At 34.4% G+C, this 15,159-nt stretch overlaps 2 protein-coding genes across 3 annotated transcripts; one reads left to right on the top strand and one right to left on the bottom strand.

Annotated features, from left to right (window-relative positions):
- The first annotated feature begins 805 nt into the window (after positions 1 to 805).
- On the top strand, positions 806 to 4,621 carry LOC106135474 (metallophosphoesterase 1). 2 transcript variants are annotated; one of them, XM_013335768.2, is made up of 7 exons: positions 806 to 1,088; positions 1,218 to 1,407; positions 1,927 to 2,068; positions 3,285 to 3,451; positions 3,702 to 3,787; positions 3,885 to 4,169; positions 4,405 to 4,621. In XM_013335768.2, exons 1-7 carry the CDS (start codon positions 975 to 977, stop codon positions 4,573 to 4,575), a joined length of 1,155 nt encoding a protein of 384 aa, XP_013191222.2. In that variant the 5' UTR covers positions 806 to 974; the 3' UTR covers positions 4,576 to 4,621. The 2 variants fall into 2 exon arrangements, with proteins under 2 accessions (XP_013191222.2, XP_013191223.2); XM_013335769.2 differs by having other exon boundaries at positions 903 to 1,053.
- A 3-nt stretch (positions 4,622 to 4,624) lies between these two features.
- Positions 4,625 to 13,532, bottom strand: LOC106135472 (protein naked cuticle homolog). Its single transcript, XM_013335766.2, has 5 exons — positions 13,219 to 13,532; positions 8,899 to 9,125; positions 7,095 to 7,205; positions 6,457 to 6,914; positions 4,625 to 6,098 (listed from the first exon to the last, which is right to left on the bottom strand). Exons 1-5 carry the CDS (start codon positions 13,331 to 13,333, stop codon positions 5,738 to 5,740), a joined length of 1,272 nt encoding a protein of 423 aa, XP_013191220.2. The 5' UTR covers positions 13,334 to 13,532; the 3' UTR covers positions 4,625 to 5,737.
- Between the last annotated feature and the right edge of the window lie 1,627 nt (positions 13,533 to 15,159).

Below are 15,159 nucleotides of genomic sequence, written 5' to 3'. Positions count from 1 at the left end.
TATAATTGTCCTCACGAACAGCAAAGTTTTTATATGTACATTAGTATGGATGTACTTAAATCTTTTTTATACGAAAGGAGCTTTTACTGACACGACGAATTAAACGTCTAACGTTTCTACAAAAACAAAAACGATGAATTTAGCATCACTTACAAAAAGCAACAAAAGAATACAGGGTTTTTGCAAATCCCACGGGAACTATAGTTTTTACCGGGATGGTATCCTATGTCCTTCTCCAGACTTAATTATATGTATGTGATATTTCAAGAAGATTTATTTAGATTTTAACCCGTAAAGAGATAACAAACAAAAAAATATTTTCGCATTTATAATATTAGATGAGATTGGGATGACCACAACCGAACACAGTAATATACGAGTATGTCAACTTGTTAGAAAAGTCACAAGTACTTATCAACCATTTAAATTTAATTGAAAATATTATGTAAAGAAAGCAGGGACCTACGTTCTTGCTTACCTAGTAACATATAAATATTGAACTTCACGAAGGAGACACATCGACAATGCTAAACCCTCCTTCATAATGCGTTGGTCTGACATGCTTTTGGCTATTTAATATTAAGAAAATTTCTGGCAATGAGCTACAAGTTCAGGTAATTACATCTTGTCTTTCATTCTTTATCTTGTGTTGTAACAATTAACAACAAAGTGTTCTATTTCTATCGATTTAAGAGACGCACGAGCAACCATGACCATGACATGTATGTATTGCGTCAGTATTTACTACGTAGGTGTGCTAAGAGTGGTGGGGCGCGGCTAGTCTGATTACGATGTTACTTAATGGAGATCATAATTTCCATAAACAAGAATAAGATTAAGTTTAAGAATTTGTTGGAATAGGCAATATAAATTGATATTACCTACTTATTATTTTAAATCTTGTATCATCACATTTACATTATCTTTTTTAGAGATAAGATTAGCCATAAGTCGTCAAAAGTGTTCATGTGTTTATGTATCTTAAAATGCAACTCTTCAGAAATAAAAGGATAATAATATTTATTTGTGGAATATTCTTCACTCTTTTTTACTGTGAGTTTCTTATTTATTATGTGGTCATATCACAGGTAAATATACTTATTTTTATGAATTATAACATTTATAACCTCTGAAATATGAATAGTTTTCTTTTTCAGACGTATTAAGTTAAAAAATTATTGTTCTCATTATTACTTACCTACTTCTTTTTTTTTCAGTGTGATTGGCTTCCTGTAAAAGGATCAAAAGTAGATGCTGGAACTCTGAAAGCCCTTATTATATCTGATACACACATAATGGGTCATCGTAAAAGTTTTTGGATAGATAAATTAAGAAGGGAATGGCAAATGTATCAGTCATTTAGGGCTGTAGTGACATTACACAAGCCAGAAGTAGTATTTGTTTTAGGTATGATGTTTTTAAAATTTTTAGGTTATAAAAGTGTCATTTTAGGTTCATTTTGTCACATAATAACCTCTTACCTACCAAACCAGTTTGTTTTTATTTTTAATCAAGTTGAGCAAAATTTTTATATTTTTTATTGCTTAAGTTATACACGACACTTTATATTAATTTACAATCGATAATTAACTTTTTTTGGCATTTTAGAATGGGACCAACCACAATTTTTCCCATTGGGGATGTAGTAAAGATGACTTAGAGAATAACCATATTTACATATCTAGAACAAACTTCTATGCTGATGCGGTGTTGATAAAAAATAGTGTGTGTCATATACTTCCTTTCCTGCTCAAATTGTAAATTTCAATCAAGGGAAAAGCTTTTTAATTAGGCAGGCAATAAGAAAGGATTTTTCAAACCTATGAAATCTTTGTCGGATACTTTTACTGACATTGTTTTTCAATTAGCTTTATATATTATTTTTTACATACCTTCTCATAATTAGAATATTTATTTTTGTTTCAGGAGACCTTTTCGATGAAGGAGAATTTAGCACCAATGAAGAATTTACTAAATTTGTAAAACGTTTTCATGAAACATTTCCTTTGCCAGAGAATGTACCTATGTACATAACTGTTGGTAATCACGATATCGGATTCCATAATAAGTAGGTATAAAGAAGTACTATGTGTTCTTATCCTTTGTTAGGTAGGTACACTTTCAACTTAGCCATAGAAATCAGAATGATATAAGACAATAGAAATGCTATATTGTGCTATATTATACATACAATAAAATCGTAAACGAGCTGTCTGTACATGGAATATATTTTCTAAAATTGAGTCATATGCATTATTCGTATGCTACTGAGGCTGCTGTTACTTATTGTTTATTTTATTCAAATCGGCAAAAAAATAATAATCATTTTTAAATTAAACTTTTAAGTAGGGATTAATTGTTACTGGTCGTTGGATGACCGCTTTTTATTCAGTTACTATTTCATTACCGATACCAAAGTTCTTGAAAGATATTGGCAAAAATCTATGGAGATCTATAAAACCCAACAGAAGTAAAAATGAGATTTTTAGAATATCTATATTTATGTTTGTACTAGAAAATTAATGATCCGATTTGAATTCTCAGAATTGTAAGGCTCAGCTTGTGAAAGAAGATGTAGTTACAGGAATAGAAAAGGGTATGTTGAGATGGTTCGGTCATGTGGAGAGGATGAATGAAAACAGGTTGACTAAGCAGATATACATGGAGAGTGTGGAGGGAAAGGTCGGAGTGGGAAGACCTAGACGAACGTATCTTGATCAAATTAAGGACGTCCTGGTAAAGGGTGAGGTCAAAAGTACCCGAAACCGCCGAGCTTGCATGAAGAGAGTTATGAATGTGGATGAAGCGAAGGAAATATGCAGAGATCGTGGCAAGTGGAAAGAGGCAGTCTCTGCCTACCCCTCCGGGAAAGAGGCGTGATTTTATGTATGTATGTAAGGCTCAGCCCAACTTAAAAACTGGTATACAACAATTTCCTCATCCCTATAAAAGGCAATACAGGGGGTCAGCTTTCGTACGTTTTACGCGGGCGTATCCTAGTCACTTCTAAAACCGTAATGCCCTTAATGTCTCATTTATATCTAACAATTAAAAACCCTTTTGAACAATTATAAAACTATTCAATTTTTTTTTATTTTAACACAAAAATGTTCATAGATCCAGTTGATTGTTTATAGTATATACTCTTACACTAAACTAAAACAGGTACAGCATTTTCGTAGCCTATGAACGCCAGAATATCACTTCTATCAGATTTACCTCCAAGCATTATGATAGGTCTTTATTTTTAAGATCTTAAATTCCACTAGATAATATTATTTTAGTATCAAAACCGGATCTGCGGAAAGATTTGCAGAGCAGCTTAGATCTCCATCTGTTCAGCTACTTACTATAAAAGACAATAACTTTGTATTGATCAACTCGATGGCACTCGAGGGTGATTCCTGTCGCATGTGTCGCGAGGCTAGGAGCAAGATAAACAATGTTTCAGGTAGATTTTTGATTAGCTTTTTCCACAGCTTCTCCCATGTGGTTAACAACTTCGGTATTTCTGTCTTAGCGCAAATAAAATTTTCTCAGGCCTAAATTTTATTAAATATCAACAATTTATTATAGGGTATTCATATGTTGATATCATAGAACAGGATATTAGGTTCCAAATGTTTTACTTATAAAAATTGGTGATAGTTTCTTGTCGCATTTCTTGCAGAATATATGAAACTTATACGACTGTTTTTCAGCTATACTAAAATGTTCTGCCGATGAGAGCTGTGATATGAATAACTACGATATTTCTATAAATCACAGTCGACCTATACTTCTTCAGGTAATGAAATAATTTTTAAATTTTCCTATCACAAGTGATATAATCTTTTTCTACTTTATACTTGTAATAATTATTATAAATTTTATATCTTTTTCAGCATTTTCCTTTGTATAGATTATCGGACGCCGTGTGCTCTGAGCCCGATGCACCCCCCTTGTCTGAAAAATATATACCATTCAGACTGAAAATTGATGCACTGTCTAAAGAAGCAACTGACGATTTAATTTCAAAGTTAAAACCCCGTGCAGTATTCGGAGGCCATACTCACTATGGATGTCTCTTGCACCACTCATATAATTATGACAATGAGAATGTAGAATTTTTCGAGTACTCTGTGCCTTCTTTTTCCATGAGAAATATATTTGAACCGAAATTTATGCTGGTATGTATCGGATTTTTGTAAAAACTGTAATCTTTTTCGAGTTTTACAATTTTCTGCCGTAGATTTCGTTGGTTAGCTGGTTGATCTTTATATTTCTTCCAAGCTTCGACTATTATTGATACTTGATAAAATAAGCTACCAACTGGTGAATTCGTTTGTGTTTGATTTTTTTCGGTTAAGTCAATCAAGAAATAATCCATATCTCATATTTTCTAGAATTTCATTTTTATTTAAGGTTACCACAACACCAGATGCATATGCTGCAAACAAGTGCAGTCTGCCAAGAGAAACTACGATTATAATAACGACAGTTATTCTACTCCTTGCTACGGTATGGTTCACATGCAGAAGGAGAACTTTCGGAAGAGGATTATATCAATTAAGAAAATACAGCATTGTAAAGTAATCTCAAGATTATATTCCATAATAATAAATATTTTTGACAAGATCGAGCACTTTATACACTTACTTACTGTACACCTTAATTTATCTTTGAGTGTCACTATAACTGTATTTGACAAATTATCACAATATAAGCTAAAATAAATCTAAATTTACATTAGGATTCAGATTTTAATAAATTATTAGCCCTAAATTATGAAATTAAAATAAGAGGTAGATAATAACTTGCTAGAGATTCATTAGCTTTTATTACAAAATAAAGAATACTGATAATGGTACTAGAGCGTGAAAATGAGATTTTATCATTTTTGTTATTAGACTGCTGAAAAAATATTCAATTATTTGCAGTCTGGATTTAAGTACTTACAAAACAAATAAATGATTACCTACTTTTAACAGTTTCATAATAAACTATCATTGCTCAAGTACTTAACACTTATGTCTATAATCAGTCTAAACTCGAAAATGAGTTTTACAAATTACGTCTACTGAGCATTTTTGTCGTTAACAATACACAGATTAAATACAAGATTTTTAACAACCACTCCTAATAAAAACGAATCTATATGACTTGCTTTTTACTCGAATATTTTTATGTTCAATATGGACTGGGTTACCAATATTTAAGGCACTTGCCACAAGTCTACAAACTTATTAAGTAAGTACAAATGAACTCCATGATTTACCACCATACAACTGTCGAAAGCATTAGTTTTAGCACATCTATAATATCTATATATATTATATGGTTTATCTTGACGAGGCCGTCTATTTCAGTAAACACTTTTTTTGTTCTTATTAGAGGAAACAATAACTTATTTACAGGACATATACCGATATTAAAAATAATGGAGTTTTAATACGTACATGATGGAAAACCTTTGTGTCTCTAGTTGTTTATGCTGTAGTTCTCAATGCTGTTTCTAAGTACAACAAACTACCTTAGTATAATTAAAATGTTATAAAGTTTGTTAAAAAATATGTAGGTACGTACGTACAAGCAAGTATGAGCCTCATTGTTGTGAATAAATCCATATAAACACTAAATTATAACTAAGATTTTGTCAATGCAACATTTTAAATAAATTTCAGGACAGCACTTGGTAACTTGTAATTAAATGTATTCATAATTAAATAGAGAGGAAGACAATGCCCGTTGTTGAGTTCTATAAGAATATGATTTGGAGAACTCTAGGGTGTTTGTGGTTGGGCATGTCGTGTGATCGTGAGCGGGGCTGCGGGATTTGTGAGACGCGCGGCGTGCGGGGCGGTTGTGTTTGTTTCTGGTGGTACCCGGTGTGCGCGTGCCGAGCTGATGAACATATCACGGCGTGCAGATATCTATCGTACCGGCAAAGATTTGAATCTCCTCCACTAGCTAAATCCAGATAGCCGTTTCCTATGTTTTCCGTCTTCGTCTTTTGGAATGCATTGATTGGTTTCTCACTCACTGTGTATGATCTGTTACGCAGCTTTTGATATTTCGTTGTAATCTCTTCTTCATTGGCCACAGGATCACTGGTCTTTCTGAAAGGGAAAATATAATGTTTTTAAAATTCAATATTGTCTGAGTTAACGGAAAGATGATTGGTCATATACAATTACTATATAACGTTTAAATAGCTTTTGATGACAAATTTATTTACTATTAGCATTACAAAATTCATATAAACCTGTCTCAGAAAACCGTATTTCCAACATATTTCAAACGGGAATAAAATCCGTCAAAACATTCCGAGTATAGCGCGTACATACAGACATAAATTAGAGGGGGTTTATAATATTCAGTGATATGACTTTTGTTTAAATTCCGGAATAAACCCTTCACCTATTTTATTTTCTGATGAAAGGATTACAATCGTTATTGAAATTGTGATTTACTAACCTTGACGTTTGAAAGCTCATGTGATTTTTTTCCATGTTAGCTTGAATGATTTCAAGTAGCTCCCGTCTCTGTAAGCTGCCAGATCGCTTTTTAGTATGTTTTCTCTCCCTATGTTCCCGGCGATGGTGTCTGTGAGGACGAGAGTTGCTGATTGATTGCTGCGGTCGATGTTGTGTTCTGCGGTCGCCGGAACCAGACGACTTGGATGAGGCGTCATCTTCGTGCGATAGTCGTTCCCTCTCTTCTTCGCTGTCTGGGCATTCGGTCACAGGCGCGGGAGCAGCGACTAACGTTTCTTTCCGTCGCCGTCGCCTCCCCTCCCGTTTCTCTCGAGTTTGTGCACACCCGTCTTCCGGCACGACCGTTAGCCGCACCTGTATGGTTTTCGAGCCATAATGAGGCACTGTGACCGACTTCCCTATCGACTCGTATATCGTCGACACGATGCCAGCTATATCCTAAAAAATTAAACGATTTAAATAAATTATGTGCCGATAACGAGGTAATTAAATTTACTAAACATATATAATACGGTAATTTAAAAAAATTAAGTATCGATTTCTATGAAAGCCGTTATATGTAGTAAGAGCTATTTATTTGATATAATACAAGTTATAGCTACATATGTATGTACTTACATCTTTCGTCATTCTGCCATGTCCATCAAGATCGTACAGCGTGAAGGAAAACTGCAATGGCTGTTGTTTGGATGATTCAGGATGTTGAAGTTCTACGTCGCAGGTCAGTTCCTGAAAAAATAAAAGACTTGAAGTTAACGAAAAGATTATTCTTTTGTAGTTAATGGGGACTAGCAGACGAAAATTTTTTTGGCAATAAGCTTTGTCATATCTATAGTATGTCTTTTTAGTTTCTCGCTTATTGTGCTGCTCTAACTTCAAAATATGTATATAAAGGCGGTATAAGATAACCTGCGGCGCCGGTCGTCTCGGCAGGCGGCACAGCGGACATCGAGCGGCGGCCTTATCTCGTTCTTAAAAGGAAACTAGCCGCGCCTTTACGATCAATGAGATACGTGAGGCAAAGGCGAGCCGCCCGCGCCGACGACGCTGTGCCGCGACACAAATAGATGATTCATCTCATTATTCAATGAATTACTACGCCTCGATGACGTTACATTGATTTTACAATATAGATTATGTACACACACACACACAAATATTTACACGCTATAGCAGGACTTACATACATACATATAATCACGTCTATATCCCTTGCGGGGTAGACAGAGCCAACAGTCTTGAAAAGACCGACAGGCCACGTTTAGCTATTTGGCTTTAAGATAGAATTGAGATTCAAATAGTGACAGGTTGCTAGCCCATCGCCTAAAAATAATCCCAAGTTTGTAAGCCTATCCCTTAGTCGCCTTTTACGACATCCATGGGAAAGAAATGGAGTGGTCCTATTCTTTTTTGTATTGGTGCCGGGAACCACACGGCACTTATAGCAGGACTTATTTTTTTATATTTCGGCAAACTTAATAACGTTAGACGAACTGTAGATCAACTAAGCTATATACGTGCATACTCCTACACTACATATAAGTCTATAATCTAAAACAAATTTTACAAATTTTAACTAGAGAGGAACTACGTTGTCTACGATCGAAATTCCATAGTACTCAGTATGGGATCCAGTTACCCAGAAATAGTCACAATATGCAGTCAAATTTATTACTTATATTGATGATCATCATCATGATCAAACATGATGATGATCAAACATCTCAAATCATGTAGAAGAATGCCGTGTGGTTCCCAGCACTTAAGAATACCTAATGCCACTATAGGGATAGGCTAATAAACTTGAGATTCTCCTTTTAGGCAATGGGCTAGCAAGCTTTCACTATTTAAATCTCAATTCCATCAATAAGCCAAACGTGGCCTTTCATTCTTTTGAAGACTGTTGGCTCTGTCTACTTCGCAAGGGATATTGACGTGATTATATGTTGTATTATGTTGTTATTAAGACGTGATTATATGTACTCGTATATATTTATGAATGTAGAAGTGCAATACAGTGTCTGATATTGCAGACAAAATTGCAAACGAAATGATACGCTTTTCACAAAAAAAGCATACAATATATTTCGTTCTTTGATAATATCTAGCGTCATGATTAAGTTGTTCTTATCAATACTTTCTATCTTCCATTCATGGCACTTCGGGTAAATGAAATACTTGCGTATTTGCCTTATATTTGGTCTGCTACGATTTAATGTCAGATAACACAGAATGTGGGCTTTAAAAAGAGCCATCAATCACACACACAATGTATATTTTTTCGACTACATACAAGTTTTAATTAAATTAGTATTAGTGAACTCTACACAAAAACCCGGGAGGTGAAGATTTTAATACAAGATTGCTCCGAAGAAATGTCGGGTTGGTGTACGTAGGACTTTTATAAGTTTAAACAACCTACCTCGAATCGCAATCTGGGTTGTTTGTTCTCATTTCGATCGGCAGCTGTTGGAGATGGCGGAGGTTTGTACGTAGATTCAGGTATTTTGCTCGTCGGTCTTGGTGGGGGAGTGGTGGGCTGCAAAAGTGCTCTTGCTTCACTAGGCAGCAAGTCAGGTGGCGCCGAACATTGAGAAGCGGCACGCCCGACCAACTCCTCGGTATCCGTCTTTTCGCTCTCTGTGCCAACTGAAAATAACAATTTTTGATTAATCACTACATATTATAAAGTCCCCTATTTTCTCTGTTTGTATGTTTGCGCTAATCTCGGTAAGATGTGGACGGAATTTGTTTTTGTTTGAAATGTTAGAATGACTGTTTTCTGAAAGATTTATATATATGAATACTATCCGTGCGAAGCCGGGTCGGATCGCTAGTTGGTTTTTAATTTCAATCGTTGATATTTCGTTAACTTTCACCTAATGTAAGTACATATTTTCATTAAGATAAAAATTCAAAACATAAAAATACCGCGCAGGTCCAAGAGAATTCAGATAACCACCGTTTTTTAAAAGTGATTATCTTATTTATTTCTTTATTATTTATATGTACATCAAGAAAAAAAAATAAAAATTGAACATTTAGTACAAGGGCACTACTTATTTCTTGTACTTACTTTATAAATAAATTACTTTCATTGTTTATATAAAAAACTTTTGTAATAGTAGCAAATGGAACACAAAACATACAATTACTATAATGTACCTAAGACAAGTAAAACGATGAATGCTAACAAGTTGTCGGCAAACACCAAAAGGTGTATAAAACGAAGGGCCCCGAAGTTGCGAGTTACAGCGATTTCCTGGAAGGGCCCGGAGCCGATCGGCCTTAATGCCGGGCCGTCAGTCGCCGGCCCACATCTGCCGCTAATGTTATTTTTCTCAAAAGAAACCGATCTTTTATCTATGATCTTTGGTTTCGCTAGCTGGAATTGAAGCATTTTTGAAATTGGTTCTGCTACACTGTTTAAAGTATTCTCAGACTCAAACCTTCACAAGTTTGTATTCTGGTTTTGCATATCGTCTAGTTTATTAAATCTAGGCGTTTTCTTATATATTATGAATAAGACTTTGTTGAGTTGTTCCTAGCCCACTAGCTTTTTAACCTAATTCAATGTTGATATAGTTTTGTATACTACTATTTTAAGACCCTTGGTTGAATCATTCTTCAGAGGTTTGAAACTTTTATGGAAACCGAATTAACAATACGTTTATTTTCCAGTATTTTATTTTATATATAATATATAAATATAAATTCGGTTCGTGGACCAATGTTTGTACACTATGCATGTTTGAACACTAGGTTTACTTAATAACTTTCCGTTTATACAAACACATTGTTTGTTGAGTAGTTATCGATGTAGTGGATTCAAATTCAGCAATCATAGTAGAGAAGATAGCCAAATTAGGTATTATTTAGTTTCCTTTTTACATTATATTCACAAAAAAAATAGATCTGGACTTAAGCTTTTCACCTTAAATTATATCTGGTATAGCATATATAATTTAAAGTGAAAAGTTTAAGGTAAGACATGATTATTTGAATTTATGCCATTGGAAGTGCTTTATAGAACATTGAGGATGATTGGAGGTTTATCACAAAAGAAAACAATAATACCCTTGCAATTAAAAAATTACAAATTAATAAATAAAAATTGCAATAACAAATATAGTATTGAGTGGAGTATTTAAAAATATTTTGCGAGATTTAAGGTAACTTACTTAATATAAATTAAGAAATAGGCAAGAAATAACCAGACCATCAAGTCATATCATTATATAAATAAATATATCTAGCAATAAAGAGGACAAGTTAAGGGAATGGAACACGATACTCTTGATAAACTAAATCAAAGTAAAGGAATGCGGCGAGTGAAACGGCACGTCTGTTTGGTCGAGGTCGGCTCTTGTTTCAATCATCTCATAGCTGTGTTTTGTTCCAAACTTAACTCTGTGGGTTATATAGATATATTTTACATACATTGCATGCATTTAACAGGCACCGTTTACTGTCTTTATGTCGCCTTATAGTCTGTTAAAAATCTCGATTTTACGTATAAACGATTGACGTTTATTGACTGACTATCAAATAAGATCCATTTACGCAGGAACGCATCGAGCTATTTGTTTATGACACTTTAATTAAAAAGTACTCTAAGCGAAAATTTTTATACTAACAATGATTTTTATGAACTTTCTCCTAAACTCACTGAATTAGTATTTCCTGGGTTTTATGTAAACAAGAAAGTCTACGTAAGAAGTAAAAATCTGTAAACGAAATAAACCTCAAGCAGACACTTTCTTTTATTTATTTACGAAAAAGCGTTTAACATTTTTAATATTACAGTAGAACAGTTTATACAGTTGAGTTACTTCCTCTTGATCATGTTTTTCTGAAGGTCGTGTCTGTCCTGAAACTCTGACGGATTCGTTGACGAGCTGTTTATTCTGTCTTCGGTTTTTCTCAGGGAAGTGGCTATAGTAAGTCCCTTTATATTTGTTTCACTTGGTCCAGACCAGCGGGTCGGGGTCAAGATCTCTCCCATGGTCTTCTAGCCAATTAAAAATACAACCTTATACGTAGGTCTTTATAAAAAAACGAGCCTTTTCGTAGTCTTTATGTTGCCGATTACTATATATTGTTTCGTTCTTTATATTACACTCGAGGACCGAGCTTAAAACCATGGTCGGGAACTTCTTTGATGTTGAATAAAAGGTATCATTGTCTCCGCTTCGTCGACGTGCTTTCAACTTTTCTCTTTGAAGTTAATCAAATGAGCGGCACGACTCAGTTTACAACGAAAACTTTATTAACTGTGTTTTACGGGTTTGACGTGCGTACGGGAATATTAAAATGAAAGATGTTTTAGATATCGTGTTCTAATTGAAGTGTTCAACTTTCGTATATTCCGTAACTAAAAAGAAGATCAAAGCGATTGCTGTCTACTTTGAAGTACTGTTTTGTGGATAGTCTTGTGACGTGATGGCGTCTTAAAGAGGAAGTTTTAATTGTATAAAATGCTCTTTTGAGTTGTAATTTTAACCACGGCTTTAAATTAATTAATTAAATATACCTACATACACTTATACAAGCAATCACTTTCCCAGAGGGAAAGACAGATAGTACATCGAATATGTATTCTTACTTGTAAAATAAACCAGATAACATAATTTTATCATCAACTATTGTAGTTTTTTGTAAAAATTCCTTTCTTTTAGAAATCGATAGTTTCTTATTCATTTATTCGGACAGTTAAGTTTCATCTGATTTAAAAAACATGTTCTCACAAACGTTTTTTAATCACAAGACTTACATTTTGATTTAAATTTAGGATTCAGAAAATTACATTATTGCCTTAATACCTTACTGTAATTATAAAGGCAGAATAAGCAGTTTTTATTTTAATGTGTCATTTTTTCGGATCAGACCATCAAAACCCGTTTGTCGGCATTTTATTAAGAACGCGAGTAATTTTCGACTGATGTTAGTCTCAGATTAACCTCCTGCTGTGATTTTTTATATCTTTTTTGTTTTATATTGCGGCGGTTGGCGGTGCCTTTGATCTAAATTGTGAGGTCGAGATAAACAAGTCGGATACTTACTTTATTTTTATCACTGCGCATACACTACGCTTATATTTTGTACTGTAGTTAATTCATGTCAAATGGTTTGTTTTAGGTGCTAGGTAAGTAGGTACCTACCTACTTACAAGTTACTGACGTTTAGAAAAGTTGAGTTAATGATCTTTCTTAAAATTATGTTAAGAGACAATATTTTACATTTTAATGCAACAAAATTTATGTAGTAGTTGTAAGTAGTAGTTTTGATTTCATTTGACCGTTGTTTATTACTTAATACTTCAATCCTTGTCTTCTCTGACACCCGGCATAATAACTATGAAGCTTTGAGACGCTTTATAAGTGTTTGTATAGTCCCGTCCCATTTAATTTCATGATCATACTTTATGAAAGATGTTTACGTGGAAAGTCCTCGAAATTTTAATTTTTTACTTAAATTACAAGCTAAATCACGTTTAAAAATGAACGAAATTCGCTAGAAATAGTTTCATTTCATTGCATATTAATGATGACGACATTTAAGTCCACCCGCTTGTATTATGGATATTAATTTTCTCATCCCAACACCACATTATTCTACGTTAGTATAGAACTAGAGTTTCTATTAATTATTTGATACTACTCGATCCCTTCTTATATTATCCATACTTATCACAAAAAGACCTAGTCACGTTTCCTGTTTTATCGTGGGAAATGTTACTTACTGCTAAATTTCTTGTATCCATTTCTAAACTTGTTGCGCCACCACTTGACAAAGTGGTGCGCCATGGGGGCGTCCGCGGCGGGTGCCGGAGTTCTCAATGTTTCGTAGCACGTCATACGTTGCGCTCACGCACGCATCCCGTATACTTCAAAAAGACCGCGTAGTTTTGTTTCACTATAAATTAAATTTTAATCACTTCCACTATAATCATTCACAGCACAACACGAGGTTAATCAACGTAGTCAACAAAAACTCAATGACCCAGTTGTCCGCGTGAATATGAAGTGTCGAATAGATGCGAGCGACCGCCCTGCACGCGTGTTGTCGAGTGACTGACTGATGGATGGAGGGAGGAGGAAGGGAAGGGCACGCACGGCATGGCGGCGGCAGCGGGCGGCCGGCGCGGTACAAATACAATACTCGACTCGCCCGATGCGGTGCGTATCCGTGTCGATGCCGATTTGCCGACACAGTACGGCGAATGTCTTTCATGTTGCCGTGCCTTTCTGCTGATGAGTTCAGAAATCTACACGAATACCTACATACCCAATAACGATTAATAACACAATCAAGAGCCGATAAAACCCGTGAAGACAACCTGTGTTGTAGGTAACACAGGTTGTCTTCACGGGTTTTACAATTTACATTACAATGCACTATGCAATAATATGACACAAGTAGGTATTTTATCATTATTTCGATCACATTATTTGTGAATTAGATATTATTTCATATTTGTAACTTACCAGTCAGAAAACTACGAGAGATGTTAGTAATTTAATGAATTAGGTATACAAAACACTAAGACAGATTAAATAATCTTTTGGCTAATATAAAAAATATAAATTTAGTAGGTAAAGGAAAACTTATTTAATGCCTGTATAACCTTTAACCGATTCATATGATAGGTACCTACTTAGCACTAGCGGTTACGGTTGTGGTACTTACATAGCCAGCGGGCTACTTTACGATACGTGTGCGTTTTATACCTGAATGATTGATTACTAATACTAAAACGCAATTAGTGCTTGAAATTAACACAACAACTTAATGATCTTGTCTTGATTTTTTTGTCATCTGAGATTGATTTACCTGATTAGAGAATACTACAGAAAATTGAATTTATTGCTAGCAGTATCTTGTTCACCTAACTGGCAGCAGTGAAGTAATAGCATGCACGTAGTCTTGCGGTAACTGAGAGAAAGGTGCACGCTCATCCGCTCGTTTGGAGGCTTGGCATTGGCTCCGACCGGTCGACGACCTATACGACCGATCACAAAAAAGATTATTAAAGTAGGTAGGTACCTAGTTAGTGGTAACAGATCCTACCTCCACACTACTACACTTACCACAGCATCCGTTTCAAAAACGAGGAGTAGGTATAAATTCTTTGCAGGAGTACTTTACATGACGTGTCCGTATACCTACCTACATGTGGTCCATATAGTTTATACATAAGTTAAATTCGATAAATGATCTATGACCCAACCCATTGAAAACGTAGGTTTAAAAGATAATTTATGACAACTAAAAAAATAATTAATAATGCAAAGCTAAGGTTTAAAAGTAATTATAAGTATAAAATATGGTTCCTACTCTAATACATAGTGTTTTTCTGCTCTATTTGTCGTAGAAGTATTTCCTCGCTTGCCTTCATTAACCGCATAAGCAATTTGTAGTCCAACAGTTCATAGTAGTTGTTACACGTAGGTTCAAAGTCAAGTTGTACTCGTGGCAAAGCAAAAATGATAGATTTTAAATTAACTGAGTAGTTCAAAATCGTAAAATTAGGTATGTTAAATGTTCTACAATTAGACAACGGTATTTTCTTTCGCACTTTTACTATTTGTTTAACAAGATCAGTAAAAAAAAACAAGTTTTAAAATGTCTGTGGAATTAAGGGATCAAACTTACATTACTAAAGAAATCACTTTAGCTAAGT

The sequence above is a fragment of the Amyelois transitella genome, chromosome 3 (genome assembly GCF_032362555.1).
Source record: "Amyelois transitella isolate CPQ chromosome 3, ilAmyTran1.1, whole genome shotgun sequence".
Taxonomy (NCBI): domain Eukaryota; kingdom Metazoa; phylum Arthropoda; class Insecta; order Lepidoptera; family Pyralidae; genus Amyelois; species Amyelois transitella.
This window is presented reverse-complemented; position numbering and strand designations above follow the sequence as displayed.